Below are 27367 nucleotides of genomic sequence, written 5' to 3'. Positions count from 1 at the left end.
GACAGATGATTTCATTGTATACATTAAGGCTCCTTCAAATGCAATGTTAGAGATCTAGTTTTCAGATTGACCAAGAGAGAATGACGGGAAAAACCATTCATTTAATTTTAAGACCACTTCCTCCAGATTGTTGGCATTTAGTGCCTGCTGATAGTATAGTAGCTGACAATAGGTTGTATAAACTCAATTCCAGATGTGTCATAAGAAAAGCCAGATGGCAAGGAGCCAAGGAACCCGCTTTATTGAGTTCCTACAGTGCTAGTCAATGTGTGTACAACCAAAAACTAAGAACATCTCTTCACAAGTTCCCATCAATTTGGCCTCTCTTTTACCCCCAGTGGGGTTGCAGGATGCCTCCACATTGCCCTCACAATGGTACAGTGCTACCCAAGTGGCCTGCAAAAGTAGGGATGAGAACAGACTTTCTTAACATTCCTTAGGTTGATCCACTTGTTTTAACTTTTGAATGTAACAAGCCATCAGTTTTATTGTATAAGAGAAGACCAAGGATCAGATAGATGTAGAGCCCCAACCTCACAGAAAAACAATAGCTTTCAGAAGAGAAAAAGGAAAGATTTTTAGGAAAATTTACACTACGATTGCTAGCATTGGATATACAACAGGCAAGGAGGCAATCTTAAGCAGGATTGTTGCAGCGTCCATGGTGGGTTAATTTGATTCGTTATAATGAGGATTGTAGCATTAGAGGGTTCCACTCATTAGAACCTCACCTAAGTCCAAATTCTGTCTGGTTCTCTGCCTCCCTTGCCACCCGAAATAAAATCAGGTGATGCCCAAAGCAGCTGATTTGCCACAACGCACATTTGAAGAAGGAGCTGGAAAATGAACATTCCTCAAAGTTCTGGGGCTCTGCTGTTCCTTCATAAGAAAGAGAACAAAAGAGAACTGTCTCCCAAAATAAAGCATGCAAAACTTCATTATTCTTTCATTAAAATAATGTTTTCTTTTTTTAGAACAGGCATTTTCTTCATGTTGGTACGTTTCCAATCTAATTCAGCTAAGTGTATGCTCCTGCCAAAATAACCTTTTTGAAAAGATTACAAGTAGGAGAGATGGTAAGTGGAGAAAATGGGCAAAGTTGATACACATTTCTTAATAGGAATGTGTAGAAATGTCAAAGCAAAGCCTTCAGTTTTTAGTTAAAATAAGTGCTCACTTTGAATAAATATATAAATCATATAGCAATTCATATAGTTTTTTTTTGGTAAATACAAATCGAAGTGACATACAGAAAAATTGCTCAAACTGATAAAAAGGTAGCATAGATGAAATGAACAAAAGATAACCAGTTTATTTACTGGAAAGAGTTACGCATTACACCATATTCAGTTGGTAACATAAACCAAGATTGAAGAATTGATATATTGGCTTCAGTTATTTTCTTAGCACTGGAGTGCCTTTTCCAACCATCGAGTGCATCATCAGATTCCACAAATACAAGCACAAATCATATGGATTCTCCCATGAGACATTCACTTAGGATTGTCTAGAATAAAAAAATTAAAAAGGACAAGCAATAATAAATTCAAAAGAATTGTTTTGAATTTAAAATAAATGTCTATGTCTTTGAGAAAGTTTCCTTTGAAATTTAGATTTTCAAAAATAATTAGCAACAAAACAGACTCTTAGGTCAGTCTTTTAGTCATATTTTCATATGGTATTATCATTAGGTGGAAACACTTCACATCATTTGATCCCAAAAGGCATAATAACAAAATTGCAATTAAGCGTAGGAACAGCAGAATCATCATAACAATAATCATACAATGTACAAATCAGGTTGGTCACACATTACACAAATATAATACTGGAAAGAAATACAATATCGGAATCATGAATGGCTCATCACATAGGCATAATCATGCAAATAAAAACACTGAGTAGATTACAAAAATGTCGCAAAAGATTTTCAAAGAATTTTTAATTGACTCCAACAGTCAAACCATTGAGCTTAAAAATTTTGCGGCAATAATGTTAAAATAACTTATTTGCGCTAAGATTTAGTGCGTAATTATAGCTATAAACCCAGACAACAAAATGATTCATTCTGTACCTCCCTTATCATCGAATAATGAATGATATGTCGACAAAATGATGACATTTCTCTTTACTTTATAGTTCTTTGTTTTAAAACGACTCTTTAAAAAGAAAATATAACAGTCACACTGAAAGCATCTGACATACTTCTCAGTGTTTTCATTAGAGAACCATAAAGATCAGAGAATAATTCTGAAAGAAAAAAAAAGTTAGAGTTAAAATGTGCTCTCCACCAATGTTCTACTGCGCTTAAACTCCAATCACAGAAATGATCTGGCTCAGCAGTTTATCCAGCTTCAGTTTAAAAGGGCAAATTGTAAGTAACTCCAGAGGAAAGGGGTGAAAATTCACTGAGGATTTGAGCCATGCATTTTAATATGGAAAGGAGACCAGATACAGGTAACGATCTCCTTCCATTTCTAATGGAGAGAAGACCACAAGAGAAATAAGACTTCTATAGTGTTCATATTGTGAATATGGGAAAGCTAACATGATGGGAAATATCTCATGCAAACATTTTACATGGCAGACTTATGCACTCGCACCTTACAGTAAAGGCAGTTAATTGCTCCTCTTCTTAAGTAGAATATTATTTCTGGAAAATCCTCAATCAGGGAACATATCTTAATACTAAAATCTTTTCCAGTTAAACTTTGAGTAAGAAGGACAGAAGAGATGGCTAGATGAAATCTTTCAGAGGTTAACATAATAGGATCGGGCTACATATGCAATACAATCAGGGACTATGGCAGTAAACTTGGTATTTGAATAAAGATGAATTTAACTATAGACACAAATCATCTAGGGGCATTACCACAAGACAATGGAAATGGTCACCTGGGAGCTAGATTGGTCTTGTATGTCCACAGAAATTGATTTCAAGGTAAAAATTACTTGTCAGTATCAACATTGATCACGCTTTCTATCACAACTCTAGTTCAACAGCTTTTTAAAGAATTACGTTCCTTTTTATTCAGAAACATATTCTTGTAAGTTTTTTGCAATCTTAAATACAAGGATTGTTTTAAATCATTCTGGCTTATAAACAAACAAAAAACCAGGAGGGCAAATTTTTAACACTGGGAACTTTATCCTAAGCGTTCCTTTCGACTCTAGTCCTACTTTATACTTAGAATATCAATAAATTTGTGGCATCCTTGGGTCGAGTCATCACAGTTCCTTATTGGCAACCCATCAGTTTCCCCTGCCATGTCTTGCTGAGAGGCAGATTATGTCTTTTGGCTGATTGATTGTAACAATTATACATTACGTTTGCCATTCTTATCCCAGTGGAAAATATATTTCATTTCTTCTTTTTCATATTTTGTGATTTCCACTTGAGAACTGTAGAGAATTTTATGTAATACAGTATCAGGAAATGTCCACACTCATAGCTGGTTTATTTGACCAACATTTCATGCTTGTTTGAAAGAGAAGGTCTGTACAGAAGTATTTTCCAAAGCATGGAAAAAGCAAATATTGTAGATTGAAGATCCTTTTAAGAAAAGATAAAATTTGAGAGACATTTGCCCCCCTAAGGGATTGCATACCTTCTATTTCCAAAGTATTCCTGAGGACATTTGTTTTTTTAGACTCTGACAACTGAGGCTTTTTATAGTAAAATTACTACATTCTGGACAACTTTAAAGATATTATGAAATATAGCTGGAAAGAAAAATAATACCAATGATCTTGTTTTGTCTTTTTTTTTACCAAATATCTTGGAAAAATTACAATTGCTATTCTATTTTCAAGGGATAAAATATTTTATGACTAACCAGTATAACTTTAACGTATTTTTAAATTTAAAAGAAGCAAAAGATTATGGAATCTCAGAATTATAATAGATTATCATAAGACATCTTGCCACTTAATCCTTACTAGATAACCAATAATATTTAATTTTTAAAAAACAAATCTTCCTTATGATGATCAGTTTCAGTGATTAATTTCCCACTGTCAAAAATCTCTTTCCTCGAGTTAATATAAACCCTTCACTCTGAAGACTGTTCTTATTCTAGTCTTAGTAACCATATCGATGTTCCTATCGTTTGTTAAATTTTCTTTTCTTGAAGATTACATTGTGGCTCCTCTTCCTTAGGCTAAAGTATAATCTTTCTAAATAGGTCTTTTCTTATTTAATAACTTTCTGTTTTCTCACAGTTCTCCAAATTCCTCTTACTGAAACAGAATTCGATACATGAAAGGGATCTGATCAATCATGAATTGACTGGAAAGATTAAGCCGAGGGTCCTGTATGCCCTTGTGCACTCAGGCCAAAGGCAATTTATTGCTACTTTTAATTTAATTTTTTAACTAAGAAAAATCCTCAGTAGGAAAGCATTTCTGCATACTGACTCTTCTTTCCAGTATGGTAATTGTGCTTACTTTTAAAAAATGACTGCTTTTGCTAGTTCCCTGTGTTTGCAATAATTAGCCAGTAATTTTATTGTATTTGTAGTTGGTTTTTCTTCCCCAAGTCTGTCTTCCATTATTCTTACTGAGATTTGTTATTTTTGATTTTCACTTGTTCTTCAATTTTTCAATTTTCTTTTGTTTCCTGATGTTTCTTTGCAGGTTCTGACTTTTATCAGAGCCTCACATATTTATTCACTTTAAAAGTCTAAATGGAAATAAATACAGATATGGCTCAGTTTAAACTATACCAAATGATGCCACCGTGTAAATACATGGAATTCTCTCTTACTGCTTATCTAATTTCATGCTGAAAAGTAGAAGAGTATTTCCAATTTTCTATATCTTCTTGGCAAAGTTTTGTTAAAATTAACATTTTCATAAGATTAATATTTCAAAACAAGCATTTCCCACTCTATTACTATAAAGAACAGAAATAAAACTGGAATATAATACATGTAATGATAAAATTTGTATTAGAATAAATGTTTTGTCTATGATTCATCTTTTCACCAGGTCATAAATACTGAGTAAGGGAGCATGAACGCAGTAGAGCGCTGTCAATAGACAGTACTGCCCTGTAGCTACACACGGACAATATTTACTGCTCAGTTCCCTGTGCCACCAACGAAATTGATGAGGAAATATAGGAAGATGTTCTGAGGTACTTTTGAAAAAGGCATATTTTCCCTCAGGCACAAACAGTTTTTATTAAAAGCCAACTTAGCAGCTATGCCATTTCTCAGGTCCAAACATATGATGCTTGAAAAAGAAACCAGAGAAAGAGAAAAAGAGAGCAGGGGTGGGGGTAGGGTAGCTTCCTTTAATTGAACTCTCATAACATCCATTCTTTCTTACTAATACTGAGACCAGGCAGATACAACACCAATACAATGAAGAAAACGTTTAGGAACAGCAAGGCAATGCAGGTAGGAAAGAGCAGAAGGTTAGGTTGCCATGATCTGGACTTTATGAAGATTGTTTTGCTTCTTTTTCTGTATTTTAACCTGAATCCCTATTTTGGTGAAGATTTCCAACTACTCCAAGTTGCATGATAAATGACACTGTTGAAAATAGCACTCATATAAGGAACTCAAAACCTTTCGGTTGCTTTGGTAATAGTGACCACTACTTCACAGGTGTATGACTGATGAGAGCTCCTGCACTGTGTTTTCTGACTTACTGATTGGCTGCCATCTTTGATGGACCACTCCATTAATGCTCCTGCACTGTGTTTTCTGACTTACTGATTGGCTGCCATCTTTGATGGACCACTCCATTAATGCTCCTGCACTGTGTTTTCTGACTTACTGATTGGCCGCCATCTTTGATGGACCACTCCATTAATGCTCCTGCACTGTGTTTTCTGACTTACTGATTGGCCGCCATCTTTGATGGGCCACTCCATTAATATTCCACCCACTTCCATTCGATAAGCTGAGTGGTTCCTACTAGAGCTCCATTGTTAGAACCTTGCATTGCTAATTATCCTTTGTGTTAACAGTGAGGATTGTTTTCGTTTTAAAGATAAGTTACAGATATCATTACATGAAAAAGTCAAACCGTTATGGTTTTAAATAAGTTAAGGCTACCTGACTAGACAAGGAATCAGGGCTAGGAGCAGTTGTGCGGGCAGCACTTGATAGTTAAGGAGCCCAAGAGTGTTAGACCTTTCAGCTCAATTAGCTGTTTTCCTTGTTTGTCAGATTATGTGCAAAATAAATTTTGCTATGAAAATCCACTGCCTTAAATCAAGTCATAAAAGTTACCTAGCAGAATCTGGAAATTAACTAGGACCACGTATTATCTCAATATAATATAATGATTGTAGGCACCTGAGTGTTTGTCAAAAGTAGACAATGAGCTAAGATTTATCATCTATTGTTTTTTGGCAAGGAAGATTCACTATGAAAGAAACCTAACAACAACAAAACATACAATTTAATCAAAATTTGAACACTTTCTGGGTAATTTAATTAACCAAAGGCTAACTTACATCTATCTAGGTAGGTATTTTCCCATTTGTACTTGATACTTTTTAGCAGGAAAGACTCATAGTAGGACTCTGAATTTGGGAGAAGTAAAAAAATCCAGGTCATTAAATAAACACCCCATTTTTTTCCCTTCCCATGATTTAGCCTTCTTCAACATTATCACACACACGTACACACACACAAAGGAGCAGCACCGGTGCATCCACTTGTCTGCAAGTTTAAAAAAATTAAAGATGCAGTCAAAAGTCAAATAAGTCAATGAATCGTAACGTAGTCTCTTTTTTAGATTTACTTAATAATGTCCAGTGAAGAATTCTAGTTAAAAAAAAAAAAACAAACAGCAGTTAATGAGCTACTGATTAGAAAATAAGTGCATAAACAATATCAATGTAGCAGCAAAATACAGTTATTGTTAACATTCCGATGCACCTTATTATCATTTTGTGCAGGAAAAATGACCACCGTCTGGCCAATTCCAGATTTCAAACTAAATTAAAACTCATACTTAACTGAGCAAATTATGCTTCTTTAAAAATAAACGAATTAAGTTCACCTCTCACAGAAATTTTTATAGACATGAATCCCATGTGGCAAATAAAGTACAAAATAAATATTAATGACAAAAAAAATCAGAATCAACCTCTATGGCTGAATTTGAAGTATGAGGAAAGATGACTTTACAATATACGTATTTTACATTGTCTTAGGTCTCTCTTATGCTATCGAGGTAAAGCCAGCCATCTGAGATACATGTTTCTTGTTTCGTTTCACCTTGTTTTTTGATTTAACTGAACGGTAGCCATTTGATTGCAGAAGTTTATCTGTGACTTAGAGAAACCATAAAACGTTCTATCACACCAGAGTCTGTGCTTTGTGTTATTCTTCTCAACTTTCTCTCATCTTCCAGAATGATGGACATTAATCCAAGGATAATCTAACCACCAAAAAGAAAACACTGCTGGATCTTGGGCAGTATCCTGTGTGTGGCTACAAAATGTTCACCCCAGATGTTCGTCCGCAGGAGGTGAAGGCTAAGGGTAAGGAGGCTTGGAGAGACAGTGGAGAGGGGTGCACTGCGAGCTGGAATGTGGCTGCTCCTCTGGGAGAGCTGGGTCAGGACTGCAAATGAGAAACAAGCGTGTCAGCAAGAAACGCAGTGACAAGGGGCCAGGCACACTTGTGAGGGCTAGATGGACACAGTGTTTTCACAGAAATTTTAAAATCGTGAACAGAAATTTTGCACAGGAAATGGTTTAGATCTAAAGTCTGCCAAGACAACCGTGGCTTTTCGAAACAACACACAAAAAATAAAAATGAACGTGTTAGGGAAATAATGTGAGCTCCTGCTCTGCAGTCATTCTTTTCAGTTTTTGCACAGTCTCATTCGCCTAGGTCCCTGGTTAGTTACAAGATACCTTTAGATCAGTTCTTTTCGGACTTCAATGTGCATACCAATCACCTGGGGATCTTGGTAAAATGCAGATTCTGATTTGACAGGTCTGGGGTGGATGCTGAGAATCTGCATTTCTTTTTCTTTTTTTTCTTTTTTGAGGAAGATTAGCCCTGAGCTAACATCTGTGCCCATCTTCCTCTTTTTGCTGAGGAAGACTGGCCCTGAGCTAACATCCGTGCCCATCTTCCTCTACTTTATATGTGGGACGCCTACCACATCATGGCTTGCCAAGCGGTGCCATGTCCGCACCCGGGATCCGAACCGGCGAACCCTGGGCCGCTGAAGCAGAACGTGTGCACTTAACCGCTGCACCACCGGGCCGGCCCCAGAATCTGCATTTCTAACAAGTTCCCCGGGATGTGGACAGTGCTGGACCAAGGCTTTAAAGGATTCTACATCAGCTCTCTGGTAGATCCAGATTCAACAGGATAATTAATTTGCCTGTCCAAGTCTAATTTGCTCTAAGGGTTCCCCCTACTTGCTTTAGATAATCTAAATAAGACAGAAGAGTTTTCAAACTTCCTATTTAAGTATATCATGCAGACTTCCACAGGATCACCTTGAGAGTGCCCAGTTTAAATGAACACAGATGTGTTCAGGCTCATCAATGTCTTGATGAACAATAAGGAATAAAGAATAAGGAAGCAAAACCATTGAATTTCCTGAGGTAAAACTACAAAACACATTTGAGTTCAGATCAATTAAAATGTAACTAACAGAGAAAATCATACCATGGGGATTTTTTTTCAATTGAAAAAGATCAGCATTTTTCTAAAACTCTGTTTTTTTTTCTATTATGAAATTCAGTACCACAGAATTCATTGCTGCCAAGGGTGATACTTGAAAAAACTATTCAAGGTTTATTATTATTAATTAATTTAATCATAGTTTTTCTAAGCTAATAATATCATTGAAGTAATTACAAATGATCATTAAACAAATGATTTTTATCTTTGGTACTGAAATTATTCTTCATGTATCTCGCTTGAATTTTAATACAAAATCATAATTATGTAAAATATTGATCTACTTGAGGTCACTCTTACTTCTCAATGTCTTTGAACTGCTATAAATTTAAAGAGAGATATGCTCTTCTAGATAGGACAACCAGTGATAAAAATGATTTTCCTATCTATTTTTAGAACATGGTAGGTAAACAATGGGAGAGCTGGGGCTTCAACAAAAAGGCTGAGGAAACATCACTTGACGAGATTCTTCCTCCACCCTCCAGACAGAGTCCGATGGCCTGGGAAACATGGCGGCAGACAGACTTTCCCATAGACCTCAGAGAGTTTCTTTCTGTCATGTCTAGATGATTTAGAACGAGCTTTTTTTAGGGAACTAAACACGTTACTCAACATAAGTGATGGCAAGTAGCACAAGGTCGTCACATTATACGAGAGGCTAAGTTTTCGAAGACCCCATGTAGTTCCATACTTTTCCGGGTAAAGGAAGACAGGCATTTCTGTGGACTAGCTGAAGTGTGTGGCAACAGCTCAACCATGGGCCCCATTGGCCCAACACCTTCATGTTATGTCATTCGTGATGATTTAAAATTCTTTTACTTATTTCATCTTTCTTACGTAAAGTGAGAGATTAGACATGTCTTTAAATTATAGTATTACTATTTTAAATTTGCATAAAATGCAATTTCACTGTGTATATTATGTGACAGAAGCATGCTTTTGCTTACAGATTAAGAAATTACTTCTTGAATGTCAATATTTGATAAATTCTAATCATTTAAGGTACAGGATGAATTCAGTTTTAGTTCTGATCGCTAAAAATCTTCAGGAGCCCACTCTTTATTCAACCTTCATCATTTAAGATCCTACTTTATGAAGGTAGACCATGTTTAAACAGCAGAGTTAGGAAACCATTACTAAGATATAAAAACAGATATATCTTCAGAAATTTCCTTTTTTCTTTTTTCTAAGTAAGCAACTATTTGATAGAAGGGTAGAAATGCTAAATATCAAACATCCCTCCAAATTAATTATTACATCCATGGCTGCCACACCTTGGGCATCCCTTTTGTATGATAGTATCTATTACCTAAAAACAACTTTAATAAGTTAGCTCTACAATGAAATCAGTCTGTAAAAAGCGTATATGGAAAAATTCTACATTTTCAAATGTGACATATGCTCTTTTATTCAAAACTATACACCTAAAAAATTATTTTGAAAACATGTATACGCTGAAAGAGATATAAAACAATATTTCAAGTGAGAAACAGAAATACAGAACACGGTCTGAAATCACTCAACATTCTTAGCATGTTTATTTCTCATTAAACGAACTTTCCTTTTCCATTCAGGGATGAAGAGTCAACGTGGTCTGACTTTGCTCCTCATAGCATAACTGGAAGGGGGAGCGTCTCCTTGAAGTGTGGCGGTGTCCAGGGGTGGTTAGGAGAATGGGTGCCAAGTCATTGGGATCAGCTGCTTTCAGAATGAGTGACCCTGGAAGTCATGCTGCCTCCCTGAACCCTGGTCTCCTCATTTTAAAATGGGTGTATTAACTGTGCTTACCTTTTGGGGATTGTAATGATTAATAAGTGTAAAAAATTTAACACTTGTCTTGTACACAATAAGAATTCAAACGCTGGCTATGTGTTAAGTTTTCCACCTGGAAGAAGCAGAAAGGGCAGTGATCCATTTGGCAAGGGCCATGGTGGGAAGGAGGAAGCCAGTTATATCCCAACCGCTTTGAAAAGGACAGTCTTCTCAGGTCTGTATGTATATTATCATTTTTCCATGAGGACCGCAATGAAGGACAGTGGAAGCCTGCTCTGGACCATGCTGTATTCATGTGGGTAGAAACTAGAAACATTTGTAATTCATTAAACTGCTTTTCTTTAAGGAAATCATCTGTGTGGAGGTAGCAAGCAGCCTAAATTCGGTAATCTCAGAAGATATGGAACTGGGGATGGTAGCTGTTTAGTCAAACGGGTTCTCAAGAAAAAGCAAAGTGAAATAAAATTAAACTTAAAAAATTCCTCCCTAGCCTTTCCATTTCTTATCTAATTTAAACATTTAGGAGAGTAGGCTTTGCCACTCTTTGCCCAGGCAAATTAGAGAGGTCATGAAGGAGACTGTAGATCTTTGTCTTGAGGAACGGTTAGCAGCAATAACAGATACTGAGAGCAGCCACGGGGAAGGCTTGTGCTTCTTCTCATCCCTACATTACAGGTGAGGAAAGGGACTCTCAGCCAGCACGAGCATCTTTCCAAGATTACACAACTAGTAGGAGTTAGAGGTGGGATTCAAACCCAAGCCAGCTGACCCCAGAGCTCCTTCACTCATTCCTGTGAGCAAGAGCTCCTGACCATCTGTCACGCGCCAGGCCCTGGGTGGGGTGGGGGTGCTTGCAGAGAATGGGCTGTAGGTTAGCAGCCCACGTTCTTCATGACCACACATGCAGCATCCACTGAGATGGGTTTGTACATTTATAATTATATTCAGTTACTTACATAATTGAAATTACCCTACAGTTGGCTGCTGTTATAAACCGGCATTTGTAAATTAGTGAAGAACTTTCCTGAAGTAAAAACCACGTTGATGGAAGTGTTGGGAGCAGCAGGCTGGGACATCAGTGGGGAGACACCAGCTTGGGGCCTATTTAATCACGTACTTTTCCCGCTATCTTGATGTCCCCTCGGAGAGCTGGCTGCACATCTGCCTCAGAGACCAAGTCACACTGGCTGCTGCTGTGTTTCTGGGGAGCACTGATGGCTCCCCAGCTCTCCGGCTCTAACCCATGAACACATGCAGCCTGCTACTGACATCTACCCCTCAGACACACATGGAAATACATTTGGGCCTGCCCCTACTCACGAGCAGCTTTGCCCTGGCAGAAGAGCAACAGACACATGAAAATAAGGAGAGAACGAGGAGCAGACTATAAAAGCCACAACCAGACTAGAAAAACTTGGCACCATCAGAGGCCAAATAATTGGAGATGAAGTATTACACGAAGATGACGAGGTCCCCTGGGGTGCTCTGCTGCCGTGCGGAAGTTCACCCACAACAGAGGCAAATTCCTGATGGATTTGCAAAGCTTTCACGGGAATGGAAATTGTCAGCAACCTCTCCAGGTTAGTGTCAAGGGAGTAGGTAAACCTGCCTTTAAAATTCTTCAGTTAATTGCCCATAGAGAGCTCTCTCACTGCAAATATTTTTTTGAATGCCAATTACACATTTTTCCTCACCTTTTGATTTCAGTTTTAATGAGGATACTGAGTGGAGACAAATCAGAAACACTTTGATAAAGTTGTCTTGGAACAGACGTTAGATATGCTTTATAGCCTTCCTGTTTGTTTGCCTGAGAAATATATTCTAAAAACCAAAGACAAACAAAAGAAAAAGTAGGGCAAACATCCTAACAATTCCAGGTTTCATATTTTGGAAGGTAATGAAACACCAGACTAAGCCAAGTCTTCATTAAAGGAGCGGAAGGCGGCCTTTAGTCTACCCACCAGTGGGTGAAGTCAACTCTAGCTCTCTTGTATTTCCTTTGGGCACAAACGGACTTCAGGTATCCAATGTGTGTTTGTGTAGCCCATATTTGAAACAAAATGTAACAAATATAATGATGTATAGGCAATTACAGTGTTGGAAAGGAGAGCCTGGGGTCTATGGATCTGACATGCAACTGGGTGGGAAGAGAAAGGATGTGTGAATTTACCTGACAGTCGGGCAGTCTTGCCTCCCGGCTAGTTGTGAGCACTGTGGCGGTACGGAGGCAGCAGGCTGCTGACAATCTACAAGAAACTGATAAATTAGACATGTATACAAAGAGAGACAGAGCAACGTGTTAGTAACAGTAACTAAAAGCAGTTGCCTGAGAGATTTAGTGAGGAATGTGCATTCACACAGAAACATCTGGACTAAGCTTTGTCTTCCCTGAATGATGCCAATAGAAAAGACAAGACTTTTTCTTAATTAGATACAGTATGAAAAAGTTAGTAGCACAAAATTAGTAGTGAGATTTCTCAAGTACATTAGGACATACGTGGCCATTCATATTTGGTATTTGGATACATCTAAAAATAAAGGGTCTATTAATACTAATAAAGGATGAAAGATCTTCAAGTTCTGAACTTGAACATGATGGTATTTACTTGCTTAGCACTTAGATCTGCTATTCCAAAATGGAATATATTCAGATAACTGACTATTGTCTGGACACATGCGCATATTGTCAATCCCATAGGTACATTGAGAAAAGCATGCCATATCATCTTTTCCATGATCAATAGAAGGACATTGGAGAAGAAAATCATCTTTACGGTTTTCTCAAAATTGATTTTATCAAAAGCAAGAATTGTTAGCAGAAATCTTAGAATGTAAGATTTTGTAATTAGATAGTAAATTGTTAGTAACTTGGAATGGTGAAGAAAGCTGACCTGAGTGGGAAATCCACTTTTGTTTTATTTTTTGCCATTTTAAAGACACATAATATAACTCACAAAAGGTTAACGAAGTGCTAGCTACTAAAAGCGCATGCTTTAGCTGATCAGTCATGTTAATCATCTGCTCCAAGAAAGACCACGTGCTGAGTGTTCGAGAATAATCAAAGAGCAGGCTGTTTACTGGTACTAGGCTGACCGTACCAGAATCACCCAAGAAGCTGGTTAGAAATGCACACGTTATATTTCTGCCAAAAGATTTTGCAAAAATTTTAAAATTAGAGTTAGACTTAAAAATTTAATTATTCTTAAATAATTGCAGCATATCCTCTTGCTAACTGCTTAGACTACGTATTTGCTTAGCAAACCTCTTTCTCTACATGTTACGTAGATAGTATTTAAGCCAAATTATCACAAATTCTGGATTTACAGCCTTGAATTAATGAGGCTTTACTGAAATTTACATTCAAAGGCTATGTGTCACTTATTCTAAAGCCAGTATATTCTCTGTTATAACAAAACCTGACCAGATAACTCTAGAATACCAAAATTCATGAATATTGCTGATGCTTTTGTATAAGACATTGGAAACATACTAAAGCTGTCTGTGATGCAACGTAACACAATATAAGACAGGCTTGATTTGAGCTCATTCAAGAGAACATTACTGAAGCAACCCTTTACAAGATGGTCTTTGTTGCAGAGTAACTTATTAATTATTCCTTATTAATAGCAACGAGATCTGATTCTCGTTGAGTAGTTGGTGTTCAGATTATCACACTCAGTAAAAGTCCTTCAAATGTAACAAATATTTCCATTTTCTCAGCTGGTGGAATTCCTTTTTTTTTCTTTAACTCTGTTTTCCCATTTTGCAGCTTGATTAGCTCAATGACTCCCTTTTGTAGAAACTCAGAGTCTTAAGGATGAATTCTTTTATGCTCCTTTTATCTTTTCCAACAGCTTTCCTATCTAAGTGATAATTTAGGAATGTCTTGGACTAATTTAGACAAGTGTTTTGATCTGGCCACCGGACGTGGAATTTTAAGTTAACCAGGTATGTGCTGCCCTCTTGTGGCATATTTGGGTAAATGCAATGGGTGCAAAACAACATGGACGCTTGGAAAACGGCTGTGGAATCTGGCCTTAGGTCTTACATTGACAGGGAGGTAGAAATGAAGCTCTTCTATTGCAAGGTTTTGGCCTCTTGGGATGGCAAGCCCTACAATTAAAGTAATTAGAGTATTTAAGTGGTTTCATATTTTTCCAAATCTTATTTGCATTAGAATTTTTTATTTTTTGCCACTGCAGTCACAGATTATTCTTCATTTGAAATATGCTTTGTGATGAAATTTAGAAAGCAGGTGAGCAGGACCACAATGCACTCCCTTAACGAGCTGTTTAATATGTGGTGGATATTCCTTACATTTGTAGTGAATATCAGTTTTTCCTCAGTTAGAAGTAATATCTCCTCTGGCTAATTATTAGTTTTTTGCATTTATTATTTATAAGTACTTAGCTGAGTGTTATCCTTAAAGAATAAAAAGCAAATTCCATAGATAATATGGTAGCAGATGAAAAAAATGAAATTTGAAAAATAACTGTATTGCTCCAACTTAACTGTCTTCTAAATTCCTCTTCTTGGGTCTACAGCCCTCCAATCATGCACACGTCTAACCCAGCTGAGCAGTGGATGTGTCTTAGCATGTACTTTGTAAAATGAAAGGGGTGGGTTGGGAGATTGAGAGCATCCCTTCTAGCTCTGAGATGCTGTGGGTTCGACAATATCTCACCCACTCTGTCTAGGAACTACTCTGGTGGACTCACTCTTGAAGGAACTAGGCCTCATCTCATTGCTTTTGAGGGCGTAAAAGATGGCAAGGATGTGACTCAAGGAGGAGGCAATGCCCAACCCCAGCAGTCACTGCTGTCATCTGGGCCGCTGGAATTCATCTCAACCATTCAACAATCAAATTACTAAGCTCCTATTATGTGTCTGAAATTGTGTCAGGCACTGGGGACAAATAGGAAAACAGAGAAGATATGGTTTTTGGTCAAATGAGAAAGACAAGCATATTCAACAAGCAATTACAATAAAGTGTCATGATGATGATGGTGATGATGGTGGTGGTGAGGACGACGATGATGGCACCCAGCACTTATTTATTGCTTACCATGTGCCAGGCACTGTGTAGGCACTTAATATGCATGCTCTCCTTTAACCCTGTTGTATGAATCCCAATTTATGGACGAGGAAAGGGGGATTTAGGTTAAATAACTTGCCAAAGCCCATTAAGAAGTGGAGTTGGATTTGCATCCAGGATTGTATGATCCACGGGCTGAATCATGATTCCCATCATGGTGAAGTGTAGAGATCTTAGAGCAAAAACAACTAACTGGATCTAAGTGGTCAGGGAATGCTTCCTGGAGGCCGTGGCATCTAGGCTGACATCTAAAAAAATGACTTAGCCAAGGAACTTCTTAGCAACTATAAATTGTTTATGGTCTCTACTAATCGTACTAAAATATTTTACAAAATTAAAGTGTTGCCTTAAAATGTCTGGAACGGAATTAGATAACACTGTACATTTATATGATAGGGTCACAGGTCTGAGAAATGTCATGGCATACTCAACGATTGTTAGTGCCTCAAGGGCAGAGGTGAATAAGGGATATGAATGCTGAAAGCATCTATAGGTCTTGATACACACATGGAAAGTACCCTTGTATGACATTCCTCTACAAACAAAAGCCAAGTAGAAAGGAAGGTAGAAAAGGGAAGGAGAAAGAAGGAAGGAAATTATTTGCTGAATCAACATGATATAATTTCTCCTAGGAATTTCTTACTAGTTATCTGTTTTAAGTCTTAGCAACACTCTGAAATTATTATCTTCCCTATTCCTACCATGAGGAAAATAAGTATTTTTGATAGATGGGACTATATCAAAACCTCACATATCCTAAGACTATTCTTTTCTTTAATGTTTTTCATGATCCCTCACACCAGGCACAACTACAGAGCCTGGCGTCGCAGCAGGTATTCCACGAACATGCCTTGACTACATTAATGCATGATCACCATAGATATTAACTTGCCCAAGGTCACACAGCTAGGAAGTGGCAGAGCAAGGATTTAAATTTAGACTTTTCTGATGCTAAGGCCTATTTCTACTAATTTCTCTGGTTCTCTCTCAAATTGACACCAGCTACCTCTAGAAAATCTCAGGGTCATAGAGTCCAAGAAACCTAAGAACTTCATCAGACAGTTGATATAGTAATTTGAAGGCAACCGATTATCTCAAAAACACAAAGCAAAGAAAAAGAGTGCAAGAATGGGGATAATATCCAGTTTCTATAAAGAGGGGGCTGAAATGAGTGGATTTCATTGGCAGGGAGAGAAAATCTTATCATATGGTTTTCCCTTTAGGCTTCTACTACTTTTAAACTTTTCAAGGCAATTTGGAAAATTCATCAATTTTCTAAAAGTCAGTGCCTTAGGGAGTCCATGAGCCCCTGGTGGTTGTTTGGAATGGGAGGGAGAGCCTATGTTGAAGGAGACAAGGACATCTCAGTGTTTCGGCTCCACACCTGGCTCGGGTGGCAGTGGTGGAAGTCGGTGAGGACAGTGTGAGTCAAAGCTGATCTGTGGAGACCACACTCGGCCAGGGTGAGTAGCGAGGCTCCAGCGATGTCTTCCTTGGTGCCCAGATGCTCTGTGGGAGACAGAGCAGCAGCTCTTTGTGGCAAACAGTCTCCTACAGAATGGCTGCCACCCCAGCCCCTAGTTTTCCTGACTTGAGATCTAACGCATCCCTGCAGTTTCATGAGGTCCACACCACATGTCCTTCCCTCATGACCATAAACTCCGCCAGGTGCTACATATTTTCCCGTGAAAATGATCTCTGTCCTCTGAGTTTTCCTCAAGCCAAATACCTAGGTTGTTCCTCACAGGACACAATTTCAACTTCCTTCACTCTCTTCCTTGCTCTCTGCCCATGTTCCAGTTTGTGCACAACCGTCTAAAAATGAGGTGTTCAGAAAGGAAATCCTGTGTGATGAGATGTGATTGGCAGAGTGGACTGGCAGAGTCCTGCCTCATCTGAGACGTCCTGATTCTATTAAAAGAGCAGAAGCTTGCATGGCAGTTTTTGGGCGGCCACGTCACACTGCTCTTTCATATGAGCTTACTTTGTTTACAGATAGTGCTATCAAGTCATGCTTCCTCCATCCGGTACTTACGGTGTCTGGAATTCCAAGGCAATATTTTATATACTTTGTGTGTGTGTGTGTGTGAGGAAGATTGGCCCTGAACTAACATCTGTTGCCAATCTTCCTCTTTTTGCTTGAGGAAGATTGTCGTTGAGCGAACATCTGTGCCAGTCTTCCTCTATTTTTTGTATGTGGGATGCGGCCACAGCGTGGCTTGACGAACAGTCCTAGGTCTGTGCCTAGGATCCGAAACTGTGGCCCCTGGGCCACCGAAGTGGGGCGCGCAAACTTAACCACTATGCAACTGGGCTGGCCTCTATATACTTTTAACTTTGTTTATCTCTAATAAGTTTCACCTTTTCCTCCCTGATGCATCTTTTAGATCCTATTCTGTCGTCTATCAGATTACCTTCCTCTCTCTTTTATTTCTCTCTCGAATCAAAAAATGGATGACCTTGATATCTTCATCTTTATCTAAGATTAGCAACTAGTAATAGGGCTGGGCTAAGTAGAGATCATGTTTTATAAATATCAATCTATGAATTTTGACCCTTTGAACATGTCATTCAACCAATTATGAATCCAAACAATTATACTACCACCTAGAGATTCTTTGTCTAAAAATATTATAAAATACCTGGTTAGTTTTTTGCCAAAATTCAGATACATTCTGTTACCACCTTCCCTGGTCTTATGAGATGGGGGATGAGGGTAAGTCTAGCATAAGTCATTTTTGATGAACTCAAGCTGACTTTCAGTAATCCTTACTCTATATTGAGCATATGAAACTCATTCATTTCCAGAAATTTGCCAACTTCCAGAAAAGTGAGAAGGAAAGGGACGTGTGCTTTCCTTTTTTCCTTTCTTGCTTTAAAAACGGCAGCGCATTTCCTCAAAAATCGGCAGGAGAAATGGAAGTTCATGATACAAAGAGCAAATAGGCCTCTTGATGAGTCAGTTAATATCTTTGTTAACTTGGTAAACTGTTTCCAAGAAAAGTAGGTTTAATAAAGAAAGATAGGTTTAATAATTAAATCTACCCACTTGAAGAATTGCTGTCACAGAATAGGACATTGCTGTTATTTTCAAATAGATATCACTTTGGAACAAAACTCTTACCTACTTGCAGTAAATAGTCAATATTCATTAAAGACCTTTCAATAAGGACAGATGACTAACCATTAGTGGAAAAGCAAGAATGTTTAACTATGAAAAGCTATAGATTAAGAATTGACAGAGACAGTTATGGATGTCCTAAGATAACTCCATAGTTAATGATCAAAGCATAGTGACATCATCTTTTCTGTCCATAGGATATCCCTCTTTTTTCTTTCTGCAAACCTGACCATGTTCTTCCAAAATATCCCCTAATTGGGATTGGGCAATGACAGAAGAGGAAGAGCATGCAGAAGGAATGTGGAAGGAAGAGGAGAGCAGGAGAAAGAATGGTAACGTAATATTTATTAAGTGCTGTGTATATGCAGACACCAGGCTAAGCACTTTGCATGCAACAGCTCGTTAATCCTTATAAACACTCAAAGAGAAAGGTTCTATTTTTATCTTAGAAAGGAGAAACTGAGGCCTAGGGAGGTCAAGACATTTACGCATGGTCACTTTCTGTATGACTCTTCTGGTGAACAAAAGCTTTTTCGTGCTCAGAAAACTCAACTGAGTTTGGTTGTCATAATCCCCATTTTACAGATTAGAACACTGAGGATCAGAAGGGTTCAGTGATTTTCTGAGGGCCCATAGAGAGAGTGGCAGAGTGAGAACTTGAGCCCAGGTTTCTGACTGTCCACTCCATGCCCTTTCAGTGGAATGCCCCATGGAGCCTTTATAGACTGAATGTGTCCCCCCAGATTCATATGTTGAAGCTAACCCAGTATCTTAGAATATGACCGAATCTGGAGACAGAATCTTTAAGGACGTAATTAAGTTAGGGAGGGCCCTAATCCATTCTGACTCATGTCCTTATGAGCAGAGGAGATTGGGAGATGAGGACACACAGAGAGGCACCAGGGATGCACTCACATAGATAAAAGGCCATGTGAGGACACAGTGAGAAGGTGGCCTCCTGCAAGTCGAGGAGAGAGGCCTCAGGAGAGACCACACCTGCCCACACCTTGATCTTGGACTTCCAGCCTCCAGAACTGTGAGAAAATCAATGTTTGTTGTTTAAGCCCCTCAGTCTGTGGTCTTTTGCTATGGCAGCCCTCAGACTAATGCAGAGTCTTTGTACTTGTTCCAAAGGGAAAGAGGTTATGACTTCCTCTTACTCCGCCAACAGTACCTCTTCAGTCTAAATAAACCAAGAATAGCTAAACTTCTCTTAAATCCTTCTAAACTCTAAGCAGTCCAAGGGTGGAAATAAAGAAATATGTTTTAATTCAAGAAAACTCAAAGGAAAAAAGATATGTACAGAAAGCCAGAAGCACAAATTCTAAGTGAAAATCTTCACTCGAATTTCAGCAGACTTTCTTCTTAGCAAAAAGCATTTTAGAGAGAAGTGAAAGTGGTCAAATCAGTGATCCTGGGGAAAACTAGATGGATGAGAGAATGTGAAATTTGAGTAATTACGTTCGTAGAAAATACAAACTTCCATGTCCTGTGCACGGAGGTGGAGACAGAAAAATTGCATAATTATTTTTCAAAAAGCCTCCCAAACTCAGGAATTTGGAATATTTGTGGATAATAGCACAAAGGTGGTCTCCATAATTAGATACTGGCATACTTATGGATACATTCAGGTCTTAAGTGAGGGTTTTACACAAAAATCCATGGGAATGGATAATGGGTACATCACCATAGTTTCCTTCCATTCGCCAGTGATGCTTCTGCAGCAATTTTCTATGGTCTCTTTGCGTGCCTCTTTACTCTTTATTCTCTCTCTCTGTGCTCAACTTTCCTCTATTTCAGCATGAGATTTAGAGATCTCTCTCCATCAGAAAGACCTTTGTATTTAGATCCAGCTCCATCAATTAGTAGCTGAGGGACACGGAAGAACTGACTTCCCCATTCTGAGCCTCAGTCTTTCTATCTTCGAAGTAAGAACATTAAATACTAATCTTGCAGATCAGGGAGAGAATGTTTGTGAAAGCCCGTAGGCGAGGGTCCATTGACAGGAACTGGTTCCTTGATTAGACGTGAGGGACCAAAGGGAGGAGGAGACCTCAAGATGACCTTGAGATTTTCAGCTTCAGGAAACAAAGCAAATGCCATTAACAACAATGAAATTAAAATATGACGAAATCATTTTGACAAGCCTTTGCTCCTGTCATTACATCCATCTGAAATGCTCTTCTCTTCTCTCAGACTATTTAGAACTAACAAATTTCGGTCTTTATTACTGACCACCCCAAAAGGAAGCGTCCGCTTCCTCTAAATTCCTTTAGCATTTACCTCATTGCCTTGGGCATTTCTTGTATCCAGCTTTTGACCCACTGCTTTCCTTGCAGAGCATCTAATCTCCTCAGTCATGCTGGGCGGTTGACAGCAGAGAGGACTCTGCCTTACAATTCTTTGCTTCCCCACAGTAGTTTGCTTGGGGAATTTGCATGTGGTGCAAAATACTGCTAATCTACTGACTTCATCTTCCCTAAAGGATTCTTGGATTTTTCTTTATTAGTATTTATTAATGCCATTGTCTGATGTGTCCATTCAAAGAAGGGGGAGCTTGCAATTTAGACATTCCTGTCCTTATAATAACTCTTTCTAACAAAGGAATAAGAAAGAGCAAATACTATCTGATAAAGATTTTAAAGCTAATTTAGTGCTATCAGGTGACTATTCTTCTTTGACAATTTGCAACTTTGATGGATAAATCTTGAAAATAGTTTTTCAATGGCCATTACTTAAAGTGTGCCCAAAAACATCAACACTAAATTATTCCTCACTAAATCTACAAAATGATTAAAATAGTGTGTTAGTGAATTAACAGAAAAGTTAATGGAAAGAAGCATCAAAATACATTCTCCTAGTAGGAACAACTTGAACACTTAAGTAGTTCTATAGGCACCTATATACACAAAGTGAAAAAAACAGACAGTGTAGAGAATTTAGGAAAAAATAAGAAAAATTTAAGGTAGAAACATTGTATAAAGAAAAATAATAAGGAGGGCACGAGATAGAAACATTTATATACATACAAATAGTAGTTAGGAAAAGTTGAAATATTTTCAAAAATCTAATGATAAATTTAACGGTACATTGACACTAGTAAAAATCGATAGCTGTGAACAACTTTGACCATTTTATAATCAAACACATAGAGATGACTATCTCATCCCTTTTTGCCAACATATCTCATATCCTTTTAATACATGAGTTTCTCTGAAAGTACCCATAGATAAGACCGTAGCATAATTTCCAACTACTTAGGAGTGTAATTGGCTAATTCATGTCACTAGATACCTCAACCTTAACTTTCCAGTCAGTGTTTAACACAGCAAATCCCATTTTATGTTTACACCCTTGATAGTCAGAAACAATCGTTATTCATTAAAAATTTCCAGAGAACAATAAAGACAGAATTATTGAAACACATAAAAAATATCAGTATAGACAATGCAAAAATATGATCTGGTGACAAATCTTTAAGAACATCTGGCTCTGCCTTCATATAAATGACAACTGCGTATAGTTTATCACACTTCGGTGACAAGCCTTAAAACTGTCCAACAATGTAGAGTCAGAGCATGACTTGCTAAGGAGAGGGAGCATTTTTAGACTTTTCAGTGATTATGGATTAGACAAAAACTTTCACCCAGCTTTCCATTTGTTGTCCTGAAGAGTATCATGACTGGCTGATAAAACAAAGCAATATTCACAATCTATTTTTATTTCAAACCTTGCAAAAGAGAAATATAAAATTGCCCTGCAGGACAGTCAACTTTCTGCTTCTGAACAACATACAATTAAACCATGAGCATGTGTGTAATCAACAGCCTGCGATAGCGAAGACACAGAAGATAAAGGAGGAGAGGATAATTACATACAGTGGCACCAAGAGGTAAAAGTACATTTTGCTCCCAGATTCTTACACCAATTAAACACCTTTTAGGAAACAGCCCTTTGTTCAGAAACGAGCTTCCCAAGGACAATGTCAGCTGGCACAGAGTTAACTCAAGGTGGTTTGGTGGTCTGTTCTCATTAAGCAAAGTCAATAACAGCATGCATGCATCAGATGAAGACCAGCTATAGCTTTGAAATGTCAGAATTAATTTGTCATCAAAAATAAACAAAAGAGAAGTAAGTTAAACTATAAACATGAACCCACTAAAAAGATCAATTGCAAAAATAGATCCCAAACAAGAAAAATATATGAGACACCACTTAGTGAAATGTGTTTGATTTTCTTATTTAATATTTTTTTTTGGTCATTTCGAGAAAAATCAACACTAGAAAATATTCTGAGAGATTCAGGACATCCTCTTCTGTAAAGCGATGAATCTGAAAATTATAGGCTTTCACCAATGTCAGTTGATTCTTGACTTTTCCCCCCCTTCTTTTAAGAGAAGAAATACTTATAACATGCAACCCACATTTTTGCGGGGAAAACAATTCAGAAAACCCAAAACTAAACCAAGTATTTCAAAATGCACTATGTCCTCACAAGTAAATTAAACCATAAATATAACTCGGTTAAAGGAAAAGCAATATGTTTCAATATTAAATATTTTTAAAATTGAAGTTTACAAAAGGTGCTTATTCATTTTTCAAAGAAAAGAATAAGGATTTATAATGACAAGCTTCCTAATGTAAAAATATTTGATTTGTAGAAATTTAACTGAAGCAAAGCTATTAAGGAATAAATCTATTAAAGAAAATAAGGTTCACCTACAGATTTATAGCCAACTTACCTCTTTTTGCTTTTGATGTCAAGTAGTGCATAAAAAGAGAAAAAAATTCATGTTTAACTGATTCTATTGTCATCACATAATAAATACCTACTCAGAGTAAATGACTATACTATAAGTACTTGTTTTTTTAAAGGATCCTATGAATAGAAGTGGAGCCAGGATTGCCTGGAAAGCCACAAATACGTTTTTAAGAAGAACTAAGCAGCATCCTCATTGGGATGTCTGTGCCAGGGACCTGGGTGCCATTTGCTCTGGTCTACTTTAAATTTTGAATTTCAGTTCCTATGATCCAAACTGATCATAGGCTGATTTTTCTATTTGTAGTAAGACATAATCTTAAGTGCAATGAAGAATTGGAAGGTGAGGCTTTAGAGCAAAAAATGGACTCGATAAACAACAACAGAGCAGTGAAAAAGTCCTTAACCTGAGGAAAGTGTATCTTCTTCAACTAAAAGAAGTACCAATTTTACATCCACCAAAGTAGGTTTAGTTGAAATGAGAATCGCGCTCTAAATCATTACCCTGCAAAATAAATGTACATATTTTCATGGAAACTTGTAAATGCAAATATTTGAAATTATAGAAGTTGTTCCTTTTAAGTAATTATCTTAAGAGTGACAATCTAATCTAGTCATTCAGTGACTGCTGCAATTATATCAGAGGCCAGCTGGAGGAGCACTGCCTCCAAAGGTGATCTGATTTGTGGACTGGACACACTGAAGTGACATAAATAACCTATATGCCAAAAAAGAGAAAGGAAATCCCTGGAGTCCAGTCACGAGCAAAGCCAAAACAAACGTGGCTTCTACATGTATAGTTTACAAAATCTTTAAATTCGTGATACTGAGAGTATATCAATGACTATTTCTTTTCAGCCAAGAGGTGACAATAATAAGGACAATGAAATTATTGGTTATATGACATCTTTATGACTTCACTTTTTCTTTTAAACAAGCATCAATAGATGACTAAAAAGAGGGGTGTGGAAGAACGGACACACAGCTGTGCAAGAAGAAAACAAGAGGGTGGCAGGAGGCGTTGTGTAATGAATACTGTGCCCTGTGAATCTTTTCTGGTTGATCAGCTGTACAAGTTTAATTACGAGGTCACTTTAAGCAGTCTAGGTGTAAGTGCTATGGAACTGCATTTTCACTACATCATCTAAAACAAAGGAATAGGAAGTAGTAAGTGTAGGCTTTCATGAGCGTTAGAAGCACCCATCATTGCACACGCTCACAGCCAGAGCTCAGACCCTGCCCAACTCACTCAGAGCTCCGAGAGCCGCTGCACCCAGGTTGAGCGTGTAGAGAGGTCCACTCTCCACTCGGTTTAGTAAGGTCTCAGAAGAGTTTGGTTGGCTGCCATGTTGACGAGTACCAGAAAAGTATTTCTGAATTAAATCAGTGGTCCCCATAACTAGTATAACAAAACAGGTGTACTTTTAGAAATGGAACCCTCAGTTCTGAGAAGGAAACCCAAGTGTAAGAACTCAGTGTGAACTCGGAACACTGCTCTTTCCTGCATTGTATGTAGTCCGTTCATAACACAGAGATACCTTAAACTGTCAAAAAAAAGTTTCTTCTGTATATTAGGTAATGGGAATTTTCCTTTTTCTTGATGAAAACTATACTATATTGTTTTGAGATATTTTAACATAGTTACTTATAAGTCTATCTAGGAACATGGATTGTGTACAATGAGCTTCAGTCCCAATTATGGAGAGAATAATTTTTCTTCATAGAATCAGGGTCTGAGAGCTGGGAGAAGCTCCTTCAGTATTTCTTCACTCTAGCTGTCTCTATATCCTTAGAAATGTAAAGGAGAGCCTACAGCTGTTAACGTAGAGGTTGGCTTCACTGAGTACCTATTGTGGCTTTTTCTGACTAGGTTTCTCTTAGTATTCTTTGTAGACAGAAAAAGTCCTTTGAAAGCTACACTTTGGATAGAACATTCCAGGAAATGCCTTGTAATCAGAGGGTTTTTATACTAGAGCTTATTAGTGGTTACAGTGAGGGCAAACAGTTGAATACAATAGACGAGTGCCCGCAGATCAGATTAAATGGTGTGAGCACGGCATAGAAGATGCTGATGGCCACCTTCCCCTGCAATACAGTGAGGGAGAGACCCCAGCTGCCCACCCAGACAGAGTACTAAAACTCTTCTTTGCAAGGGGGCTTCAGGATATGAAGGCAAGGCCATGCCAACAGCAAACGGTTATAGCACCTGACTTCCTGGCACAAAGGACACCAAGGAAACTATGGTTTATGTGCTGTGGGTAACTGGTTGCAGGTTGGTGGAATAAAGGCTATTCTTTGTCTTGAGAATGCAGACCACGCACAGGCAGAAGGTGGCGAGATAAAGGGCAATTTTTAAATTCAGTATTTGGACTAGTTTGTCATGTGGGGGCAGCAGCTGGTCACTGCAGTGAATCCGAAGCAGCAGCTAGGATCTAGGAACCGATCCTAGGCTTGCTTCCTTTTGGGTTTTCTATCTGCCTGTTGACAGTGTTTAGTGAGCCAGAAAGTGTCATTTGGGCAGGGTCAGGAGAGGAAAGCAGTTATTGCCTGGAATGGCCTGGGTTTTCTGTGTGCCTCAGCCCACCCGTGCCTCCCCATTACCGCTCCAGACTCAGCCACCTTCTGGAGGCCTCTATCTTCTGTACCACAGGGCTAGACTCTGGTGGACACAGGTATGACCTGATCACTTTTGCCCTGAATAGGTAACAATTAGGAATAGCAAATAAGTATGTTTTCTTTAACTTAATGGATATATTAGAGAAAGACTATAATTTTTTCCTTGAGGATTTTAATAAGGAAGTTTCAATTTCCATGGATTTAATGAAATTTTAATAAAATTTATAAGACTTTAAAACTACACAGTTACACTAAAATAGTCAATGTGCATTGAAAATATGATCTAATCTACTATGCACATTCCTCCTGCAGTGTTGGTTTTCATGTTGATCCCTTCAGTAATTAAATAATTCTACCCTTTTATCATAGCTTACTTTATTTACAATGCTCAGGTTTTGAATATGGACTCTGTTAAGAAAATGCAAGTTCTGGGTAGTATAACTGACAAAGGAAGGAGTAGAAAACAAAAACAAAAATAAAACAAAATAAAAATGCTGATACAATTGTGGTCATCAGATGTTCCATTAATCATTGTATTTTTTTTTTTTTTGAGGAAGATTAGCCCTGAGCTAACTACTGCCAGTCCTCCTCTTTTTGCTGAGGAAGCCTGGCCCTGAGCTAACAGCTGTGCCCATCTTCCTCTACTTTCTATGTGGGATGCCTACCACAGCATGGTGTGCCAAGTGGTGCCATGTCCGCACTCGGGATCCGGACCAGCCAACCCCGGGCCGCTGAGAAGTGGAATGTGCGACCTTAACCACTGCGCCACCGGGCCGGCCCCAAATCATTGTATCTTTTATTGAGTGGTTTCAATTTGTACCATGGAAGGATATACTTGGCATTGTCCTTATCTTCTCTTTTAGCCTGGGAAAAAGGAAAACACATGGAGCCCACTGTGAAAGAGTTTGATGTGTTTTCAGTCTAGGTATGCTGTCATTGAAAAATTGCCATTTAAAATCGGCAGGATGCATGAAATGGCAGGATGAAAACGTTTTCAAGGCACCCCCCTCTTAAAATAAATAAGGTGGACTTATTGCAAGCTTGATTACACCAACTAAAAAAAATTAAGTTGTTTTATTACTTTAAGAATATTTAAGAAATATGGTTTCTAAGGATATACTTAAACAATAGGAATTAAATTCTTGTACTAACAAGGAGATCTCGTAACAAACAAAGGAGATGTATAAAGAATGGTATGCAAACATTTAACAGGTGTCTATTTAAAAGAGCATTGCTACCAATCAGAGATGAACAAAGCAGAATCAATTTGCAACAGCGAACATTTGGCTCCATATTTCATTTGAAAAGAAACCTAAATATTTGCCATCTTAATCTTA

The 27367-nt window shown here is 37.9% G+C and overlaps 1 protein-coding gene across 8 annotated transcripts in view; it reads right to left on the bottom strand.

Moving 5' to 3' along the window:
- Window positions 1-1287: 1287 nt before the first annotated feature.
- BICD1 (BICD cargo adaptor 1) overlaps window positions 1288-27367 on the bottom strand; it is a 211177-nt gene continuing 185097 nt past the window's right edge. For 3 of the 8 annotated variants that reach the window (XR_011540362.1, XM_070621013.1, XM_070621014.1), the window contains exon 9: window positions 4605-7586. Coding sequence is in view for 6 of the 8 variants with exons in the window: in XM_070621013.1 (XP_070477114.1) it covers window positions 7402-7586 (185 nt within the window). In the remaining 2 variants the exon portion in view is untranslated. Of the gene's footprint in view, window positions 7587-12609; window positions 12686-27367 lie in introns of all 8 variants that reach the window. The other 5 variants (XM_008536231.2, XM_008536226.2, XR_011540361.1 and 2 more) reach the window with 3 other exon arrangements.

This window comes from Equus przewalskii, chromosome 5, assembly GCF_037783145.1.
Source record: "Equus przewalskii isolate Varuska chromosome 5, EquPr2, whole genome shotgun sequence".
Taxonomy (NCBI): Eukaryota; Metazoa; Chordata; class Mammalia; order Perissodactyla; family Equidae; genus Equus; species Equus przewalskii.
Note: the sequence above shows the minus strand (reverse complement) of the source record. Positions and strands in the feature narration are given on the sequence as shown.